This window comes from Pituophis catenifer, unplaced genomic scaffold (assembly GCF_029215685.1).
Source record: "Pituophis catenifer annectens isolate HBS135680 unplaced genomic scaffold, rPitCat1.0.hap2 SCAF_2, whole genome shotgun sequence".
NCBI classification, from domain to species: domain Eukaryota; kingdom Metazoa; phylum Chordata; class Lepidosauria; order Squamata; family Colubridae; genus Pituophis; species Pituophis catenifer.
Window position 1 is genome coordinate 220333520 of NW_027256882.1, and position 21966 is coordinate 220355485.

The 21966-nt window shown below is 34.5% G+C and overlaps 1 protein-coding gene across 5 annotated transcripts in view; it reads left to right on the plus strand.

Moving 5' to 3' along the window:
• NFIB (nuclear factor I B) overlaps positions 1 to 21966 on the plus strand; it is a 223769-nt gene that overhangs the window by 150640 nt on the left and 51163 nt on the right. For all 5 annotated transcript variants that reach the window (XM_070938595.1, XM_070938596.1, XM_070938598.1 and 2 more), the window contains exons 4-7: positions 1946 to 2014; positions 3949 to 4069; positions 4826 to 4944; positions 18145 to 18270. In XM_070938595.1, the coding sequence (XP_070794696.1) occupies positions 1946 to 2014; positions 3949 to 4069; positions 4826 to 4944; positions 18145 to 18270 (435 nt within the window). The remainder of the gene's footprint in view (positions 1 to 1945; positions 2015 to 3948; positions 4070 to 4825; positions 4945 to 18144; positions 18271 to 21966) is intronic.

Here is a 21966-nt window from a genome sequence, read left to right on the forward strand (position 1 = left end):
ACTAGCCAAAGCTTTGCAAATACTAGACAATGAAAAGTAAGTATTTCACTGATAAACTATCTTTACACAAGGTACTACATTGACATGTATTCTCTTTTTTAGTTGCAGAATGTGTATTATGTATTCAGGTTTTGGAGTTATAATCAGATGGAAAAATCAGGTTTCTAACCATTAGTTTGCATTTTTTTTAATGCAAGTATGGCCATCAGGTACTTCTATTCACAGAGTATGTTATGACAACTTGCTCCAAACCTGTCTTCTTATAGACGGGCGCACACAGGATTTGGGTCTTTGCCCAGTATTCACAGTGACACCAGTCTTATAATTGTAGTATTAAAGTAGGGGTTTTCACACCTCCTAAAAAAAGAAGAATACAATTAACCTCTCGTATTCTTTGCTGTATAGACACAGAGGCATCTTGTTTGATTGACCCTCTGATTATAATAAATTATATTGTTCAGATTTTTCCAGGAGGATTCTGGTAGATTTTTAGGTTAGAAATGGCAATAATTAGTGAGTTATATTATTTCTCATGACACCATCTCTAGAATAAAACAAGGCTTTAGTCAGTTACACTGTATTATAGATTTAAATACTGAAATATCTGACCATTTGAAGTAATGTATATAGGTTTTTCATGTAGATATTTTAGCAAGAACATTATATTCTATTACAAGAACGTGTCTTCCTTATCTTTTATTGTTTCCATACGAGATCATACTAGGCAGAAAAATTTTACCTTTTGTCGTCACAAAGATGAAAGTCAAGTACTGTATATGTCAGCAGGTTTATTAACTAGTTTACATAAATTCTTTCAACAATAGAACAAATTGTGTCGAATTTCTATTTTAAAAATACTTTTGGAATCCAACTTACAGAATTGAATATTTGGAATTATATACAAAATGCCAACTAATTGATATTGTCTTGTTTTAATTTAAGGTTTATACTCATTTAAGCTTTCAAATAGTACTGTACATCTTTTGCATGTTTCATAGCTAATTTTATTCTCGATATTGGCTCTTTTAAGGAAAATTGTTTTAGGCTTCAATTCTAAGCATGTGTGGTTAAACAATCCTGAGTTCACCAAATAAAAATAAGACTGTTCTGTGGAGCCACTTTATTTTCCTGACTTTATAATGTGTAAAATCTATGTGAAACATAGACACTTCTTTTTCGGTGCTAAGGGAAAAGAAAGATTATAAATTAATTTATACTGCTAGAAGAAGTAAATAGCTACTTTCTTAATGGCATATTTTCATTTTCTACTACAGTTCCCCAAACTGTAGTGGTTGAAGGTAACTACAGAATCAGGCATTTTCCTGCTATTTGTACCATTTATAAATCCTGTATTGAAAAACAGTTCTGCTTTTTTATTGCTGTTGCTTAAACAGAAGAATGTTATGCTAAAAGAGCTTATTTTCACAGTTACCTCTTTCCTGGCTTATCTTTTGGCATATGTTCCTGGGATAACTTGTAAGGAGAAAAAAAAAATAAAGAGAAACCTGTGACACAGTGTGATGATTTGCTCCACACTTTTTTTTTTCAGTTTGAACATTTCCATTCAATTAACTACGATGGAATTTTGTTAGGACAAGAAGAATGTTACAATCTGAATTGTAATTGAACTCATTAAAGTCTGTATCATGGAATGACATACCAGTCACATTATATCTTATGTTCCATTGCCCAGTTTATTGAACCCATTTTTCATCTGTTTAGAAGCCTATAATCCTTTCAAATTGTACAAAAACTACAAATTCCTTTGAAATAGTTCTTTGAAATAACATGATTATAGAAAGTCCTATACAAATGTATATTTGGACAATTTTAATAGAATTTGAATGAAGTATTCATGAATGGGGATTGTTTAGAGGAAATACTGCAGTTGCTATTCCAAATGAACTAATCATTATTTTATTCTTGTTTTATTTTTTCATTCCAGTGTATCTTGAGGATAGTTTTGTAAAATCTGGAGTCTTTAATGTATCTGAACTTGTGCGGGTGTCTAGAAGTAAGTCCTTTTCATTTCCTTAAGTTTTATTTTATTTTTGGATGTGTATTACATTTGTATTTGTATATGTTGCTACATGATTCTTTCCAGAGTTGATTCTTTATGATAGGGCCTCCAGTTACATAACTACACAGGTAGTTCTTATTTACCAACTACTCATAGAACCGTGATGGCAAAACTATGGCACGCATGCCAGAGGTGGCACGCAGAGCTGTCTCTGTGGGCATGTGCGCCGTCACCAGATGCTTTTCTGGTTTCCCTTTTCCAGGCTGTTTTTGGCCTGAAAAACGGCCTGTGTTTTGGCAGTTTTCATGCAGTTTTTCGGGCCGAAAATGGCCAAAAACAGGCATGTGTGCGCCGGCCAGGTGATCTTTGTATTTCCGGCACTCCAGCGTGCATGCATGCACATTCCTTTTTGGGAATTTGGTGCCGAAAAAGTTCGCCATCACTGTCATAGAGCAACCATTTGAAGTTACAACAAAGCTGAAAAAAGGAAGATTTATGACCAGCTCTTGAAATTGCAGCTGTTGCAGTGCCCCACAGTTACATGATTGTAATTCATAGTTCCATAGTTACGTGATTATCATTTGCAACTTTCACAGCTGACTTTTGATATGTAAAGTCATTGGGAAAGCCAGTAAGTTGCCGTCACATGATGATGTACTTAACAACCAGCAATGATTTGCTTAATGATTACTCTGAAACAGACTTCATAAGTCAGCACAATCACGTGACATTTCACTTAATGACCATGCTGCTTAGCTGTGGAGTTGCCAGTCCAAATTGTGGTCAGTAAGGACTATGAATAATGTAGCTAATGTTACATACATGATTGATAATTGTCTAACCTATGCTGATTGATCACATCCATTTACCTTCAAGGTGGATTGAAATCAATATTGGAATTCATTTGTTTTATTTATAAGAAAGTTATAATCTACAAATAATTTACCTGGTAGTATGTTCTGTTAAACTTGGTGAGGCTTACTTCTGTGCAAACACACCCAGGATAGTAATATTAAGCATTCAAAATACATTGCAACTCTTTACAGATGCGCAATAGTTTTGGGTCCTTTAGTGTTGTAAGTTAACTGTATATAAACCAACATAAGATACATGTGTTAGTGACATGAAAACAGAACATGTAACTTGGAATAATGTTAAATAAAAGTTTATTTTCAAAAGCATTTTTTTTATTTCACAAAACAAACATTTGAAGTCCATTATTGCCTATAGACTGTGTGACTTGATATGTGTGAGAATTGGAGAACATACAGAACCAGTTAATAGGGGTATGCAGAGCTTCATAGGAACATTTTACTGTGGGAAACCTTTAAGAGAACCAATTCCCTCAAAGGTATCTTGTGAAGGAGTGTGTCCTGCTGCATTTAGGAATGGTCTCCAGAATTGATGCTCTGGGACATGGCTGAGAGGAGCCTGCTCTGAAAATATTGGGTTGAGCTCATTTTGGGTATCCATGAGCACTACAAACTATTCTGTGGGGTGCACCAAATCTATTCTGCCTAGTGCCTCTTCCAAATAATTTGCTAGAGAATCTGGGCAAGTAGTTGAAAAAGCCTTTGTCTGTTTCTGTCAAAACTCTCAGTTCATACCCTGTTTGCCCACTGAAAGATAGTTTAAAGAGGTCAGAGGCACCAAGAGTCAAAGACTTTCTTTGAGGAATATTGGGAGCAGTTTGAAAAGAACGTATTTCCCTATGATTTATTGGACTTTAGGACATCTTACTCATTTTCACTTGGCTTTACATGCTGAGATGGGAGGGAAGGCTTGTTCCACGCCCCTAAATAGTACAAATTATGTCTTTTAATTGTACAACAACTAATAATTAGATAAAAGTGAATTTGCTTTAATTTTGGGTTTTATTAATATGTTTGTTTAGACAATAGAGACTTGATTTAAATTATGTTCTTTAGCACCTATAACCCAGGGAGCTGGAGTAAACTTCCCCATTGGAGAACTTCCAGGTCAACCATACTATCATGACATGAACTCAAGTGTTAACTTACAACGATCGCTATCCTCTCCACCAACCAGGTTAGCCTATTATGTCTGTGCTTATATAACATTTTAAAAATGATTTTGCTTTTCAGCTTTTCAATAAAATAATTATGCATTTGTCCAGCAACATGGTCTGTGATGGAGGAAGGGAGGGAAGGGCCTTAATGGAACAAAAAGATAAGTTGATATATATTGATCAACATTCCTCAATAAATCATTTCACTTGACAGTTTTGTAATGAAAATGATTTATTATTGTTCTCAGTGGAAATTATGCCCCAAAATGAAAATATTGAGAGAAAACCTGTAGTTCCTAAACGAATGAGAATTGTTAATATCAGCATGGACAGGTGTCTCATTATTTGTTTATAATTTGTTGACTGAGAAAGACAGGGAAGAGACTTTAAATTAAAACTCTCTGATATAGATCTACATACAGGATTTTTATTCCTGTATATTTTCATAGGCAGGTCTGTGTGCACATGTGTAGCTTCATTTCTGACTGCAATAATGGAATTAATTTGATTATGCTGGGTATGTAAGCCTTCTATTGACAAGCTAATTCTTGAATAAAGCCTGTTGGAGTCCTAACTCTGCATGCCTAATCTAAAAATAATCACGTATATTAATAAGAGAAAAATGTGTACAGTATAAATAAATTTAAAATCAGTGTAAAATGTGAATATGTCTATCAAGTATAGTTTTTACGGTTGATAGGTCTGAAAAAGAATTGTTGTTTAAAATGTCAATAGAAATTCTGCTTAAATAAGCCCTTATTTCTATATGTTTACAGTAAGAGACCCAAAACTATATCCATAGATGAGAATATGGAACCAAGTCCAACAGGAGATTTTTATCCTTCTCCAAATTCACCAGCTGCTGGTAGTAGGACATGGCATGAAAGAGATCAAGGTGAGTGCTCAGTTCATTCTGTGTCTACTCAGAAGTAAGCTATATTGAATTCAGCCAGGTTAATCATAGATAGACAAGACAGGATCTTAGAGCTCTTATTTACATTATTTCTTCAGAAACTATGAATGTATGGTAGATTGGAATAAAGAAGAAAATTTTAAATCTTTTGAGGTTAAAATACTTCCTTAGAATATTACATTCAGTAGTAATTATAATACCATCCCCATTATTGAAAAGTTCTATTTTGTATTCATCAAATGCACAAATCCCTTTTTCAAAGCCATAGTACTCATTTAGAGTCACAAGAAGTATTTAATAATTGATTTACTGGTAGGCAAAATGTAGAGACATTATATTGATTAGCAGAATCTAGAAAGATTAGAAAATGATTGAATAAATTATTGGACTTCAGATATACTGTGAACGAGAGGATGATTAATCTTGACATTTTTTTCTGGCCATGTTGCTATGCATTTAATACTCTTACATGAAAATATTTATTTCTGTTTATTGGTTCATATGTACTTTGTGTGAATAAAATCTGAAATATAAATGAGAAGTTCCCTGTTTTACAGAGGCATCGTTATTTACACAAAGTTACGAATGATAGGCCTGAAGTAAATTTTAGCTAAATAAATACACAACCATATCTATAATAGCTTAATGTTGTTCAGCCATGCACTGTATTTCACAGCAATATTACATTGAAGAGGAAAATTAAGCATAAACTGAATGGAAATGATTATTTCTTAGTTTTCACAATACTTCCTTTATTTCCGTTCATATTATAGTATTGCTTAGTAATTTTGAAGCTCTGTGATGTGTGAAAAATTCCAAAGATTATTAAAATTCCAAAGATTATTTAAATATATAGTAAAAGATGTGATAAAATATCACATTAAAAGTTAGAATTATCTGTTTTCAGGAGTTTATTTCCTTTTTCTCATACATTTATACCTACAATCACTTACTTACTCTCCAATTTCTAATTTATACATCGACATAATTGTGCCAATTTCATATATTGGTCATAAATTTCTGCCTAATTTCTTCCTAATACAACACTCAAAACATTTTTGTAAGACTCGTGGTGCTGCGTAAAGTTCTCAATTTAACCTTTATAACTGTTCCCTTTCTATTGTAGTTGTCGTCTTCCTTTTCTTTTTCTGTTCTTTGAACAGAATTCTTAAAATAACATTTTGAGTCCTTTTTCTCTTTTTTCAAAATATAAATGTAAACATTTTGTGATGAAGAAAAATGACATTTTTCAATACATACAATTATTAATTTGATAACAAAAACCTTGCAATATCTGTTTATTTTTGTATCTTTCAGTTTAAAGTAAATTCCTCAAATAATTGGTTTGTTCTGTTAGTTTCTAAAAGGGTCATCTGATTTGTTTTTCTTGTTTTTATAAATAGGTTTTGGAATTCAGATAGTTCAGAAATGAGATCTGGAATATTGCTTAAATTGCTATAACTTAACTACTTTTCTGTTGCTCTTGCCATGTGTAGAAATGATTGCCTTTACCAGGAACCATCGCATATATTTAAAGAAGGAACTGAGAAAGCAAGTTCCGCGTTCAAGGTTAAAAGCAATGCTGCACATTTGTACAATCACTTCTATACATGATGTGAGAACAGGATCAAAATATATAAGCACAAAGTCTACTCTGAAGGAGACATGACATTTATATAGAGTCTAATTGTAAAAATTGTGCTGATAGGTTAAAAGATTGTGGTGGTCTCTGCATAGTTCTAGTTGTGGAGTGTAGAGATCTGTGGTGCTTAAGCTTTGGTAACCTTCAGTTAAGAAGAAAAATGTGTCTGAGTGTATTCATTAATATGAACAGGCCATTAAAGGCTTAGATTGTTTCAAATACAAACTTTTCCCCCCAGAATTTTAGTTCTTCTAGTTTGTCTTTTTTACATTTTATTTTTTTCTGATTGATATTTAATATTATTTTATATGGTCTTTTAGGGTGCTTTCAATTTATTTTCTATAATCATTACTATGCTTTGTGCATGGTCATTGAATTTACGCCTTTTTTTGTATCTGTATTCAGTTTAAGTGATACTTTACCTTTCTTAGATCAAAATGCATATTATTTTCTTGATGTGCTTCAATAACAAGTACATCCTTCATTGTCAATTGGTTTGCCAGAATAGTTTCGGAAATGCATCGACACACGACTTTCTAGCTTTTCTAAAATGAAAACCACTTGCTCCAGAAAACACGACTTATCTATCAGAGTAACTGTTCTGTTATTGAAATAATTTTTTCTGATCTTTTGAAATTAAGAGGCAAAAATGCTTTTGCACCATGATTATTAGATATGTTTGAGGTTTTATTTTGCGGGAATTTCAGCACATATATGTCTTTGATGTTCTGAGTTGGTAAGTACTAAGGCCTGATGCAATTTTTCCTAGAATCATGGTATCTTCAGGAGATCTTCTTAACTAGTTATGTATCTTTCCAGCTTCTCAGTTTGGGCTACTGAACATTCTGGAGGCTTTGGTTTGCTTTTCTCTAATCTCAGATATAAGGGTAGGAAGAAGCTGCACTTGCAAAAGGTGTCCATGCAACAGAATTTGGTGTCATCATAAAGGAGAAAGAAGAAACTCTGTTGACTAAATTGCTGCTTTCCTAAATTTCTGAGGCTAGGGGGAGAAGATGAGTTATTTGTTAACCTCAGTTCCCTTCATGCAGTGCCATAAAAGTATGGTTATTTAATAACGACAGACACAGCTTTTCTAAAAGGTTCCTGAAATTCAGCTGCACCTGAAATCTTTGCTCCACAAATATGAATTTGCAGAACCACAATTATTGGTAAGTAGTTACTTTTTTAACAACAAAAAAGATGATAGTTTTATTGTCAATTAAGAAAAGTTGGAAATGTGTGGATTTTAAACATTATATATTAAGTTTCAGTCTATAAATAGTCAAAATAGTACCATTTATGTGCCAAGAGAAATACCAACACATTTGAGAGCTTGAAGGTTTGTTAAATAATGTGAAAACGAGGTTAGAGACCAACAAAATTAAGTTGAAGATTCCAGAGCATTATAATGAATACTGAGTGTATTTGTTGAAATTTGACTGATTATTGAGAGGAAAAGAGTATCTTCAAAATTGGAGCACTTTGTCCTGCAACATTTTGTTGTATTTCCTGCTTGTTTATTTCTCTTAGGCACATTTTATTGAAAAAGTCATTGTTATATTCATCAATTATTTGCTTCCTGAGTTAGCTAATTTGGAAACTAATTTTGAAATTGTGCAATGACATAAGATTAAATCACATTCTTGGTATATACATGTATCTGAATTGTTCAAAAACTATTCTGGGGTTTTTTTTGCAGTTGATTTTAGTTGATAAGAGATTGTACGTATTCCTGATAGTTTTAGATCTGGGGAAAAAAGATAACAATTTATTGTAAGATTGAGAATCTTATAGTAATGATATAATTCTGAAATAATTGAGATTAGTGGTCCAATAGGCTACCAGGACATCCTATAAGAGCATCAGAGATTTTTGTGTCTTGTGAATTGTCATTTAAATGAAAATGTAGCTACTCCATTCTATTTTGCTTAGAGCAGTTAATTCTTTTCCCTCCAAATAAAGACCTAAACATAGGAAGGAACAGATTTAGCATGTAATTTTATATTTTAGGACTACAGGTGTAGTATCCATAATCTTATACGGATCACAGCCAATGGTCTTAGACAGTTATTATTTAACATTACTCAGAGCTGTGGAGCGATAATGAAAAGGAATGGATTGATATACTTCATCTTAGATCCTCAAAATTACAAATGATTTTTAATCCTTGTTCAGGTTCATATAATAATAAATTTTCAGTTGATGTTAATTTATATGATTACAGAAACCAGCAAGCATTCTGTACAAACAATACTATTTATAAAGGATGCTTTTTCAAAAATTAAATAATTTAAAACATGAAACAGCTGCATGGATTGCTATGCTGGAGTTCTATGAAAAGAACTGTCATGATTTTTAAAAGAAGCTCTCTCTCTTTTTTTTTAATGAAAAGCAAACTTAATTGGTCTCTAGGGAAACGGCAAGCTTTTATCTTGCATATTTTATCAGTAGTTTAAACTTTTAATATTTTTTTTGTTTAAAAAATACTTGATCTAGAGTAGAAAAGAATGATATGATGCTTTACGTCATGTACTGTAATTGTAATATTTTAACATTGCATATCCTAAAGCATTTTAATACTGTGAGAGATTTGTTTGGAATTGTACATTAGTGTGTACAATTAAATAAATTTTAATTTTACAGTTTCTTCATCATGTTCAGTTTCCTATGATTCTCCTGCATTCAACAGCAACAAATCATTACAACCACAGCTTACCATTAAAACAGAAGCTCTTGGATCTTCTTCTCCTGTTCTTCATCTACCCTCTGCTGGGCCTCCTTGCGATGAGGAACAAGTATCCTCTCCTGGATATTCTTCTGGACCTTTGCCATCTTTTACTATCTCCCCATCTTCTGGACTTGCTTTTTCTGGAATTCCTTTAATTACAGGGCCCTCTCCTGATGGATCTTTTCTCATTAGACCGTCACATGGTTACTCTAAAATGGATATATTAATTTCTGAGCTAAGAGAATTAAAAGAGGAGGTGGGTAGTGCTGTTCAGGAACTTAAAAACATAACTGATCAGCTGGGCCATTTGCTTGCCTACACAGAACAAAAGTCAAAAGTAATTCCTACTACACCTACTGAGGGTTGAGTTATGTCGTGGAAAGACACCCTCTATCTGGATTATTTTATTGAATACTATTTAACTATGTTACTCTACATTTATTTCTTTCAAAAGCATGACCAAAATATTATCTGAAAAGAACTATATATCTATATTCTGCTAGCAAATCATTTGTCCTGTTGTAAATATATATTTCATAGTAAATAAATGTATACATACCTTATATGCCAGTTTTTGTGTTTTTATTTAAAGTATATTTAGAGGCAAATATCCAGTTTCTCCAAAACTGGTTATTTATTATCTTCCTAATACATTAATATTTCTAAAATAAGAATTGTTTCTAACTTCCTGTTAGAAAATATATTTCAGTGGAAAGCTGATGTGGGTTTGTTTATCTGATAACATCTTTGACAGAGGTTTGAACTGTAATATCAAGAATTTCAATGGGATTTTTGTGCAATAAATTATTAAATTTCACTAAATTAATACCATATTCGCAATTGTTTTGGATGACTAGAATTCTGGGGGGAAAACAGTTTTTATTGATTTACAAGTCAGAAACCAGGACTACTAAAATCTGAATGATTGAAATCTCAGATTAAGCCGTTTGATTCAAAGAAATATTAAGATGGTATTGAAACGGAAAGTGTGGTGGAAAAATTATTAGTGTAATACATCTAATGTATATAAAATAAGTGTCTATATTTCTTTTTGAGGGACCTTATTGGGAGTTGGAAACTATACTTATTAGGTGTATATTAAGTTGAAGATATGTTAAAAGCAAATATGTGTTTTATTTTAAAAAAAACTGTTGGCTCATCAGTTGAATAAGCCTGGCGTAAGGGAAAACATCATTTTTATCTTTTCCATTCGTGCAGCCTCTCCACTATTTTAGAGATTCTGGTAGAACTTCCTCTGGCCCAGGGATTCTAGAACTACACTTTAAGAAACATTGGGCTAGAAGACAGAAACGGAAACAAAGTTCAAAGTGTTCTTGATAGGTTAGGGAAAAAAATCGGATAAAGCTTACTTTTTAAATCACAAAAAAATACTTTTTAAATATTACTATTCCATTGTGCACTAAAACCTACTTCAAATAGTGTTCAATATCACCTTTTAAAAACAATAAGTCAGTGAGATAATAAGATAAAAAGTAAATATTGCTAGGGAGACAGATTGAGAGAACTGTATTTGACTATCCTTAAAAAAGGCAGTATGTTGGTTATGCCAAATCATAACATGAAGGATTTAACTGCTAATTTAATTTTGCACTTATGATCACTGAGATACAGCCTCTCAGTTTGTAGCCCAATTATGGAATTTGTCCTTTTTTGTATTTGTATTTCCACAAATACAGAATTACTATAAAACAAACAGTGTGCTGTTTCTTATCATTCAAGGACAGTTTACCAAATGCTATTGCTAGTAGGCAAGTGCCGGGGATATAAATAATGCTGATATGTAGTTAGAATATCATATTGAGAATGTGAGAGCTCTGATATCAAATCTCAATTTGGTTAAGAGGTTCACTGAATAATATTGGGCTATTAGGCCACCATCTTTCAGACTAATTTATCTCAAAGGGTTGTGGGAAGGATAAAAGCATGGTGAAGGAAACCATGTTGTCCTGAACTCCTTGGACAAAATTTGGAATATGAGTTATATAAATACACATAATTTATTTGGATATAATTGAATTTCATGCATTAGTCCATCTTGGTAATATAATTGCATTAAAATTTGCATTAACATTGAAGTACTGTTTGTTGTTTTTTTTACTCAAGTTCTTTAAGCAGAAGGAACTACAACTTTTTAAGTTGTGGACTGAGTTTAAAGATTTATCTAGGCTCTGTTTGTATTCAATCTGCTATTTTCTCTATATTTGTAGATTTATGATTTTTGTATTAATTATTAATGTAATAGTTGCTGTACAAACATTGTAGCCACAATCCAAAATAGAAATAGATATGTGAATCTCAATGATATAAACACATCCTTAATATGTTTCAATGATTTCACTGAGCTTAAATCATGTAACTGAATTTTAATCCGTTCTTAAAGTGGTAATTTGTAATGCAAAATTCTTCAGTATATCTGTTGTTTTTCTGTACGTAAGTAAATTGCATTGCATTCAGCATAAGATTACACTAATTCTTAATACAATAACATATTTTCCAGTAGCAAACTTTTGAATTTTGGAGTTAAATTTCATCACAACCAAGATTTTTTATTTTGTTGTTAAAGTTCAGTTTCAGTTATAAAAATGTTCTAAAGACATTTTCTAGATGTCATAATCCCAAATAGTTATGAAGTGTAAAAACCAAATAGTTTTTTTACTAGGATTTCGTGAGTTTATTTCATTTTGGGGGAGCAGGAAAGTTCTAGTAAACCACATATAGAGTGGGAAGGCATTTAGAAAGTATGTTTATTCTTACCTTCATTTTTAGTTTTATAGATTATTAGAAAAGAGGCCTTAATTACAAGCAGAATGAGGGGATAGAACTAAGGCCCATGTTTCCTAAGAACCCCATTGAATGGTATTAGATCTGTGTAAACTATGGGCAGTGGTCAACTTTTTTTTCCTTTTCCTTCCATAATGATATTTTAAAGCCATGTATATGAAAAAGAAATATTCAGGGTCAGTTTGGATTTTAGTCTGTTCCCTATTTTCGGCACAGTGTAACTTCTTGATTTTGCATCCATTGTGCAAATGGGATTATTCTGATACCTTCTGTTTATGATTCTTTGACTCATTGCTTGCAATACTCTAAACCAAGTATGGAGCTGTGATTAAATGGAAATGGATTTGGGATTTAATCTGGTGAAGTAGATTCAAAAATATTCTGCATCTGTGCTGATGTCCCATTGTGATTTCCCTAAAACTTCATAGGAAAATGAACATGTTGTCTTGCTGTCTGTGAATCCTAAGCAGGTGTCCAGTGCGGGCAAGTGGATCTTTAAGCTTTGCTTCACTTATATGTTGACTCGAGTTCTGTTTAGCAGGTGGCTTCATGATTGGTGTACCATGTGACATTTACCAAGGGAGTTCCTCGGAGGGCAGTCTGCTCATAGAGAGGCAGAGGGTCTTGCCTTTTGATGAGGAAATTGCTGAAACTCATGTCTCATTAGTGTCTCTTAAGGTTCTTGGGAAGCAAACAACAGTTTAATTAAAGTCTGACGTAAACACATTTCTGCACATTTTTCCCTGCAGCATTTTATCTCATTAGAATTGATCAAAATAGTTGCCTTGGGCTAACTTGAACAGATATACATCTGGAGCACCATGTGTGCAAGCTGCCTTGAGTGAGCTACATACGCTATGCTTCATAGCAACTTATTTGTTTGCTTTACTTTGTAGGTGCAGTTACCTTGTTGGGAAATGAATTGATCTAACTTTTTCCAATTTGTCTGTGCCTTTGTATCACTGACATGCTAGTAATGCACACTATATAATGCAATCCAGACATGAATATTCTTTACCTTTTTAGTATTATGCAGTAATAACCTGAAGCTTTTAATTTATCCAAGCTTCTGTTTAATTTCTTCAAGAATGTATTCAGATACCATTGTCTAGTCTGTATTACCATATACATACACAGTGTTGATATCAGATTATTAGTAACCAACATTTACAAAATGACAGCAGGTTTTTACTGTACTGCAGAACACATAGTATAGTTTTAGCTCAGCCTTCCTCTGGGTCTTGGCACTTTAACTCACAAAATTACCAACAAAGGTAAAGATATTTGGGATATTCTCAACATTGTAATTTTCACTTTTAAAAGGGGGAGGGGGGGCTTAGGCTATAGAAGGCTATTTAAAAAGAAGTCGGACAACCTTGCAATGTTAAATTCATACTAACTTCAATTTCTTTTACTGCATCTGTCATTTTGATCCACAATTAATAGAATCCATCCCATTACTGATGTAAGTGGCTTTGTTGCAGTTTTGCAATTTGGGCTGTGCAAAACATTTTAAAAGATGCTTCAGAAAGTGCATTGGTGTGAATGTACTCCTCTTTTTGAAGCATTAGAACAGCTGTTTCTTTGGGAGGCTGAGGCAGCTGCTGTAAAAGCTTTCTTCTATTGTCTTTGCATATATGTGCATCCAAAAACAATGCTTCCATTGGGGAAAGAAGTTGTGCTGAGCCTCCTAACATATGCCGCTGTTTCAATACATCAAAGAGGGGTGTTTTGCTAACATGCTTCATGGTATACCCTTTTCAAAAGCTTTACACGGCTCTATTTGGGGTACCTCATGTTTGTTACTCCATTATGAATCATCCATATCATCATGTGATCCTAATTGCTACAACATATACTGTTGATGTGATTAACTAAAATATGCTTAAGTTTCTTCCTTAAAAACACATCACAGATGCATGCGCTCCCAGAAACAATCAGTGGAGAGTACCATTTTTCATAAATACAGACGAGGTTATTTTTTTTTTATCATGCAGTACTATTAACTACTCATCAAGTACAAAAATATTTGTCTCAGAATAACATGTTTTGTTTTAGTCACATCTAAAGCACTTCAGTATTTTACTTTTCTTTCACAATTTCCTGTCTCCCTCCGTGAAACATTTATTTAAGTTAGTTATTTTCCCAAGACAATAAACCTCACTTAAAATGATTTACTTTACCTTTTGAAGAAACACAGGACTCTCACTAGGTTTATTGATTGACAATTAACGTGTCTGTAAACAAGACTTTACTAATTGTGAACTTCTATTCATATTTAACATGGAAAATAATTTTGTATCTTTGTATCTTTCAATTCTTTTTTTTCAAAAGTTGTTTAATGATGAGATATTATGAACATAGTAATGCTAATAGTATTACCAGTTCTGTCAGTTTAGTCTTTAATACAAGTTTTCACTGTCAGTAACTTCTGTATTGTTTGTTTCCTTTTTTCATTTAGAAATCAATGTTTTATATGCTTCTTTTTTCTTTTTTGAAATTACATTATATAAATTCTATAGTGGTTGGTCTGTACCTAAATGTACAAGGCAGTACTAGAGTCTGAAGTTTGTTGACCAACCTATGCCTTTTTCCACATTGCTGCTACAGTACATTTTTTTAACAGAAAAAATTGGTGAGACTAAGGAAAAAAAATTACTAAGCTTCTGCTTGAAAATGTCAGTGGGCTGCTGTTTAAATTGGAAGAAGCAAACCCTCTGAACTCTTTTTGGGCTCACAGCACACAGCAGGAGCAAATTCATTGATTTTTAGAGCTTTTTATCTTCAAGGTGGGAATTTGGATGTGTTGTGCCTATCAAGCGCCACAACAACCTCTTAGGACTTTAATCTCAGCCTGGGTTCTTCGTAATCTCACACTCACAATCATGAAAGAATCATTATATGAAAAGCCAATAGTTAAATCTTTTCAAGTAGCTTCTTATAAAATGGGCTTTAAGAAAATGAGAAAGATATTTATTTGGAAAATAAATAGTACATTCAATTTATTTAGTATGAGTTAGACGATTTTTGGGGGCCTTTGTGTCAATCTTGGCTTAATGGGAAAGTTCCTGCAGTTTTTCTGCTATGTGTTTCGGAAGTAGTTGGCCATTGCCTTCTTCTTAGGGCTGAAATAGAGTGTGTCTAGCGCAAGGTCACCCACTTGACTTCCAAGCTTAAGACAGAAGTAGAATCCAAATTCCTCCTCCTAATGCAATATTTTAACCACTAGACTAAACTGGCTGTCAGGAGAAAATATATTTCATTGAGGCAATTCCGTTAACTTTAGAGAAGCTCTGACAGATGGATTAGGCAGGAAGAGAAAGAAAAATAGAAGGCTAGACTTGATTTGACTGAGGCAGCCAGCATGCTTCATAGATGAATAGAGAATTAAATATGTATGCCCCCTGTTTCTGAAATCCTTTCTCTCTATTTGTTAATTTAAAAGAGCCAAGGTGGTGCAGTACTGCAAGCTACTTCAGCTGACTGCTAGCTGCAGTTCGGCAGTTCAAATCTCACCGGCTCAAGGTTGACTCAGCCTTCCATCCTTCCGAGGTGGGTAAAATGAGGACCCAGATTGTTGGGGGCAATATACTGACTCTGTAAACCACTTAGAGAGGGCTCTAAAAGCACTATGGAGTGGTATATAAGTCTAAGTGCTATTGCTATTGCTAAAAAGAAAAAATCACCTCAAAGAAAATTACTTTGGAGAAATAGTTTTATTTATGTCATTTATAATTTTTGGTTACTTAAAGAACTAAACAGTAACGAATGGTTAAGCAGTCTTTGTAATAGTGATTGAGATGTTTCTTAGTAACTTGCATTTTCACTTTTTCTGAGGGATCTGTAATCTTCTTAAATGATCTTTGGCAAACCTCAGAATAATCCTGTTGTAAATTGCCTTGAGTTGATATTGCGAAATGAGTGGCTATGTAAATAAATTCAATCAATCAATCAATCAATCAATCAATGAAACAGTCTTTAATTAATATGAAGTGAAAACTGGAAATGAAATTAAGTAAGGAAGTACAGTAAACCAAGAGAAATTATAAATTACAATGTTCAGATTCTAGGAATCACTATTCAAACTTGCTGTACAAATAGAACTTGTACTTCTGAAAGTTCTGACTGTAGACATCTTTTTCTTCTCTAAAATGGAGAAGATCTGGAATCAAATTACAGTTATTGCAAACTCGGTAAAAACTTAACAGAAAATTTGGCTCATCAAAATCTGCATTATTGAGAAGAAAATATTTGGAAAAAATTGTATAATTATTATAAATAAATGAGGATAACTCAGTTAAATACTATTTTTTGGCATCATCCTGTTAAATGTTTTAAAGAAATACACACACACACACACACACACACACACACACACACACACACACACGTTGCTGAGACCAAGCTTATTTATTCCTACTTTTGCTAGTATTCATTGATCTATGCTCTCTGTCTGTTTCAGTCACTATCCTATCTAGTGATGGGGAGAAACAAGCTCAGACTCAACCCCTCCAAGACCTAGTGGCTGTGGCTTCCGGCGTCCCGGTATAGTCAGCTAGTACCATCACTGACAATTGGGGATGAGATCTTACTCCCCACAGAGAGGGCTCGCAACTTGGGTGTCCTCCTGGATTCACGGCTATCTTTAGAAGAGCACATGATGGCCGTGGCTAGGGGGACCTTTTATCAGGTTTGCCTGATCCACCAGTTGCGTCCCTTTCTGGATCGGGATGCCTTGCGCACAGTCACTCATGCCCTAGTCACCTTCCGTATGGACTACTGTAATGCTCTCTACATGGGGCTCCCCTTGAAGAGCATCCGGAGGCTCCAGCTGGTCCAGAATGTAGCCGCGCGGGTGATTATGAGTGCAGCTCGTTGTGCCCATATAACACCTCTCCTGCGCGAGCTGCACTGGCTCCCAGTGGTCTTCTGGGTGCGATTCAAGGTATTAGTCACCACCTTTAAAGCGCTCCATGGCTTAGGACCTGGGTACCTACGAGACTGTCTTTTGCCACCAATAGCCTCCCACCGACCAGTTCGTTCTCACAGGGAGGGACTACTCAGGGTACTGTCAGTCAAATTATGCCGACTGGCGACTCCCAGGGGAGGGCCTTCTCTGTGAGGGCTCCAACCCTTTGGAATGAACTGCCCCCAGAGATACGGAATATCCCTGATCTCCGTGCTTTCCGCCGTGCCCTCAAGACCCTGATGTTCCAACAGGCGGGGCTAAACATATGAACATGTGAATGGTTTTTTAAAATGTTATCTAATTCTGGGTTTTATTTAATTGGCCAAACTAAGTAATAATTTTAATTAGCAATTTTATGATGTTTGTGTGTCTATATTTTTCTTGACTGTACACCGCCTTGAGTCCTACGGAAGAAAGGCGGTATAGAAATATAATTAATAAATAAATAAAAATAAATAGTGTAGTCTTCTCACATACGATTTTTATGTCTTCTTAAATATTTCTACTCAAGTCCAGCTCTTCATTTAATGCTGTCCTATCTATATAACGGTGCGATATTAAACGTGTAAGGTAAAAAAAAATTGAGACCATGTCAACTGAACTATACTGATTATATATAACATTTGTAGGATTATGTGTAAAGGAGAGGAAAATTATACTGCCTTTGTGAAATAAATACAGATATATATTAAAAAGTAGTTGTCCCTAACCGTGGAATTGCTGATGTAGATATGCATTTGTTAAAACGTGTGTGTGTGTGTGTGATTTTATTGCAAATATGAGGCGTGCAAATCTTACATAATGACCCCATAAGAAATATGGTGATAACATCTCTTATGTCTTAGGATTTTATTTGATGGTTACTAGAAGAAGCCTATAAGTGTTCATCTAAAGTAATGCATACCCTTTACTGTTTTCTAATGCAGTGCATTTTAGTCACTAACCTAGGAACTGTTACTGCTAAAAGAGCATAAGCAATTATCTAGAATCATGATTGTGATGTTAGGGTTAATGGACATGTTGTGTTGTATGCCATTGCAGATATGTCTTCTCCTACAATGAAGAAACCTGAAAAGCCTTTGTTTAGCACTACATCTCCCCAGGATTCTTCGCCAAGACTGACTTTCCAGCATCATCATCCAGGAATCCCAGGAGTTGCACACAGTGGTGAGGAAACAAAAGTGATAGAAAATGCCTTAATGTTTATCTTTCAGAATGCAAAAAATGCAGGAAAGTTGGGTAAACATAACGTTAATTCAGCACTTAACTCAAAATTATACCAGATTATCCTATGAGCAGGAGGCTTGGACAATTGAACTGTATTTCTTTAGCAAATGTAAACAATATCTCATTTTTGGAGAAACATCCATTCTATCACATCCAGAGGTGTTTTATTTAGATCATGAGATGTATAATCTCAAACAGGACAATCATTTTAGTTATGAATTGATACGTAGATAGATATATCACTATTACATGTGCACTGAGATTAGTACATGATGATTCTCTTTTTAACAGACACTTAAATGAAATTCCTATGATATTCTGGGAATACATGTAAGGTTTGAATAAGAGTTTTGGGCATTGTTATTTATTAAAGGTTTTTTTTAATATATTTGTCATTAAAAACTTTGTGAATAATCAGAAAAATAGTACAATAAAAAAACGTTGAACAAGTTTGATGTGGTTAAGGCATTAGGCTAGAAACCTAATGCCTTAACATTAGGAGACTGTGAAGTCTAGTCCTGTCTTGGACCCAAAGTGAACTGGGTGACAGTGGGCCAGTCACTTTTGCTCAATTCTAGGAAGTTAGCAATGGCAAACCACTTGCTAAGAAAACTGCAGGGACGTGTTTATGCAGTTGGCAGTAATCAACACTCCTCACAATGAATAAATACATAAATAAATAAAAATAAGCCGTTAAAATACAGATGATTAAAGGAAGCTGGGGAGGGGCAACATAAAAAAACTGGCTTTTAAACACCAATGTAGAGCCTGGTGTTTTGTGGAAAGGAGGACAGTTGTCTCTGGTAAGACAGTAAGCTTTGGCTCATTAAAAGCTAAACCTACCCTGCAGCTCTTAAATTCCTACGAAACTGATATATTGGACAAAGTTCTAGTCATGTTTGGGGCTTTCCATAGTCATTCCGATACTTTGAGTCTGACTCAGTCTTTTACACAGGTGTGATAAATGCACAGGAAGTCATTCCAGCCAGTTATTTAATCACTACATTGTGAACTAATGGTACTTTTGAGGTTCCACCTTGTGAATTGTGTTCAGTTTGGGGCATAACAGGGATTCATTGAAGTTGAAACAGGTTCAGTGAAGTTGATGGGGGGGGGGGAGTTGTTATCTTTAGCATTAGAAAAAGACAGCTGAAGAGGCCATGGTAGCATGCTTTAAATACCTGAAAGATGTCACATCACAGAAGTTCAAGATCTTTCACATTTTGTGAAGGATATAGAATAATGGATTCAAGCTATAGAAAGCAGGGGTGAAATGCTCCCGGTTCGGACCAGATCGCCCGATCCGGTAGCGATGACGGCGGGTGGTTCGGAGAACTGGTAGCAAAAATCCCTGCGCCCCCCCTCCCCACCATGCCCAGCTGAGCTGCAGGAGGCTTTTTTTTTTTTTTTAACTTTTAAAAGCATTTTTTCTACAACCTCTTCTGACGAAAAAATGCTTTTAAAAGTAAAAAAAAAAAGCCTCTGATGATCGCGTGGCTCAGCTGGGATAGTCAGAGGCTTTTCAAAGCATTTTTTTCTGCAACCTCTTGGCCGAAGAGGTGGTAAAAAAATGCTTTGAAAAGTCTCTGACGATCCCAGCTGAGTTGTCTGATCGGCAGAGAGGTATTTTTTAAAAAGCCTCTCTGACGATCCCAGCTGAGTTTCCTGATCGGCAGAGAGATATTTTTAAAAATGCCTCTCTGACGATCCCAGCTGAGTTCCCTGATCAGCAGAGGCTTTTCAAAGCATTAGAAAAAATGCTTTGAAAAGTTAAAAAAAAAAAAGTTGGCCACACCCACCCAGCCACATTACCCCCCCCACACCAAGCCACGCCCATAGAACCGGTAGTAACAAATTTTACATTTCACCCCTGATAGAAAGGCAGATTAGCTTCCTAACTGGAGAGCAGTTTGGCAGTGCGTTTACAGTCATTGGTCTATACCCCCAAAAAGTTACATAGCTATTTAAGCAGATTTTGGGAGAATGCACAAAAGTGGTAGAATTTGTTGTATTAAGTGAACTATATAGGATAAAAGATTGAGCATTGGCTAAGAAACACTCATTTTTTAATTTATTTCAGTCATAGTGAAACACTATATTTGTCCTTTTAGAGTTGTAACATTTTAAAAGCTTTGTGGATAGAAAAAAGACCTGCCTTCATTATCAAACCTGAGCAGCAAAATTATATTTTGAACTTGGAATAAAATAACCCCATGTAGCATTTTTATTGGGATAGCTCAAGCAAGATTTTGCACCTGGTGACTATTTAAAATTTCTCTGATAGGTTGCTTTATTATTTACTATCAAATTTATAAATTATATTTTTATCATAGTGATTGTAAAACATGAAGGCAGCCTACAACTAAATTCTTTACCCAACAATTTTAATTTGATGTTCAGTGTCAGACCAGCAAGATACTGTCAGTAATTATTTCATTTATATCTTTATTTAGTATATTTTTATAGCTGCCCATCTAATATATGGGACTCTGAATAGCATACAGAGTTAATACCAAAACAACAAAATCACCAGAAAAGTAACAACAAAAACCATTAAAAACAACAAAATCATTAAGAATCATTTAAAAAAGCATAATCTAAAGGAAAGCACATTCAATTTCACTAGCAATGCAGCTAATCAGTAGGATTTATACAGTGGTGGGATTCAAATAATTTAACAACCGGTTCTCTGCCCTAATGATTTCTTCCAACAACCAGTTTGCCAAACTGCTCAGAAAGTTAACAACCGGTCCTCCCGAAGTGGTGCGAACTGGCTGAATCCCACCACTGGATTTTTACCCATGTTACCTAATTCCCAGCCTAGGTGGCAAATCATGTTTTCAAGCCTTTCCAGATATTTTGTTTCAATGAAGTAGCTATGTGGCTACTATTAGGGCAAAGAATGAGTGGGGGTGGTGTGGTGTAGCCATCTCCTAGAGCTCACTTTATAAGATGAATCTATTTAATTTCCTTCCTCCTCTTCCACATTGCCTCCCTTATTTAGTTTATTTGGGAACTATTAGTTCATGCAGTTGGATAAACATATGGTATTGATAACATTGCTTCTGTAACCGCATGAAATAAATGTGGAATTTTATAATGATAAAGCTCGATTCTTTTTTGCTTACTCAGGAAGATCTATCAAGTATGATGGTCTCAAACAGTTTAGTATAGTGAAGATTATCTATTATTTGTTGGCCCTCGACTGGAAATCCTTAAACTTTAGCTAGACATTGTTATTTGTAAAAACGTAAAAAGCATTTTATTTGAGATTTTTATTTTGCCACAGTTGATTTTAGTCCTTTTTAAAATGTCTAGGGACATAACTTATTTTTAATAAAAGAATGTAGTGTCATTGGTGTATGTTGATACTTCAAGAAAACAGTTTGGGTTTTTTTTCCTTCGGTATGTGTGGAAAAGGAATAAGACCTCCGGGTGCCGTCAGCCAAACAATGTCGACTGGCGGCCCCTAGGGGGAGAGCCTTCTCTGTGGAGGCACCTACGATCTGGAACGAGCTCCCCCCGGAGATACGGAGGATCCCGGATCTGCGCACCTTCAGCCGCGCTCTTAAGACCTTTTTATTCCACCAGGCGGGCCTGGCCTAATCTTTTTCCCTCTTTTTAATTACGCAAATT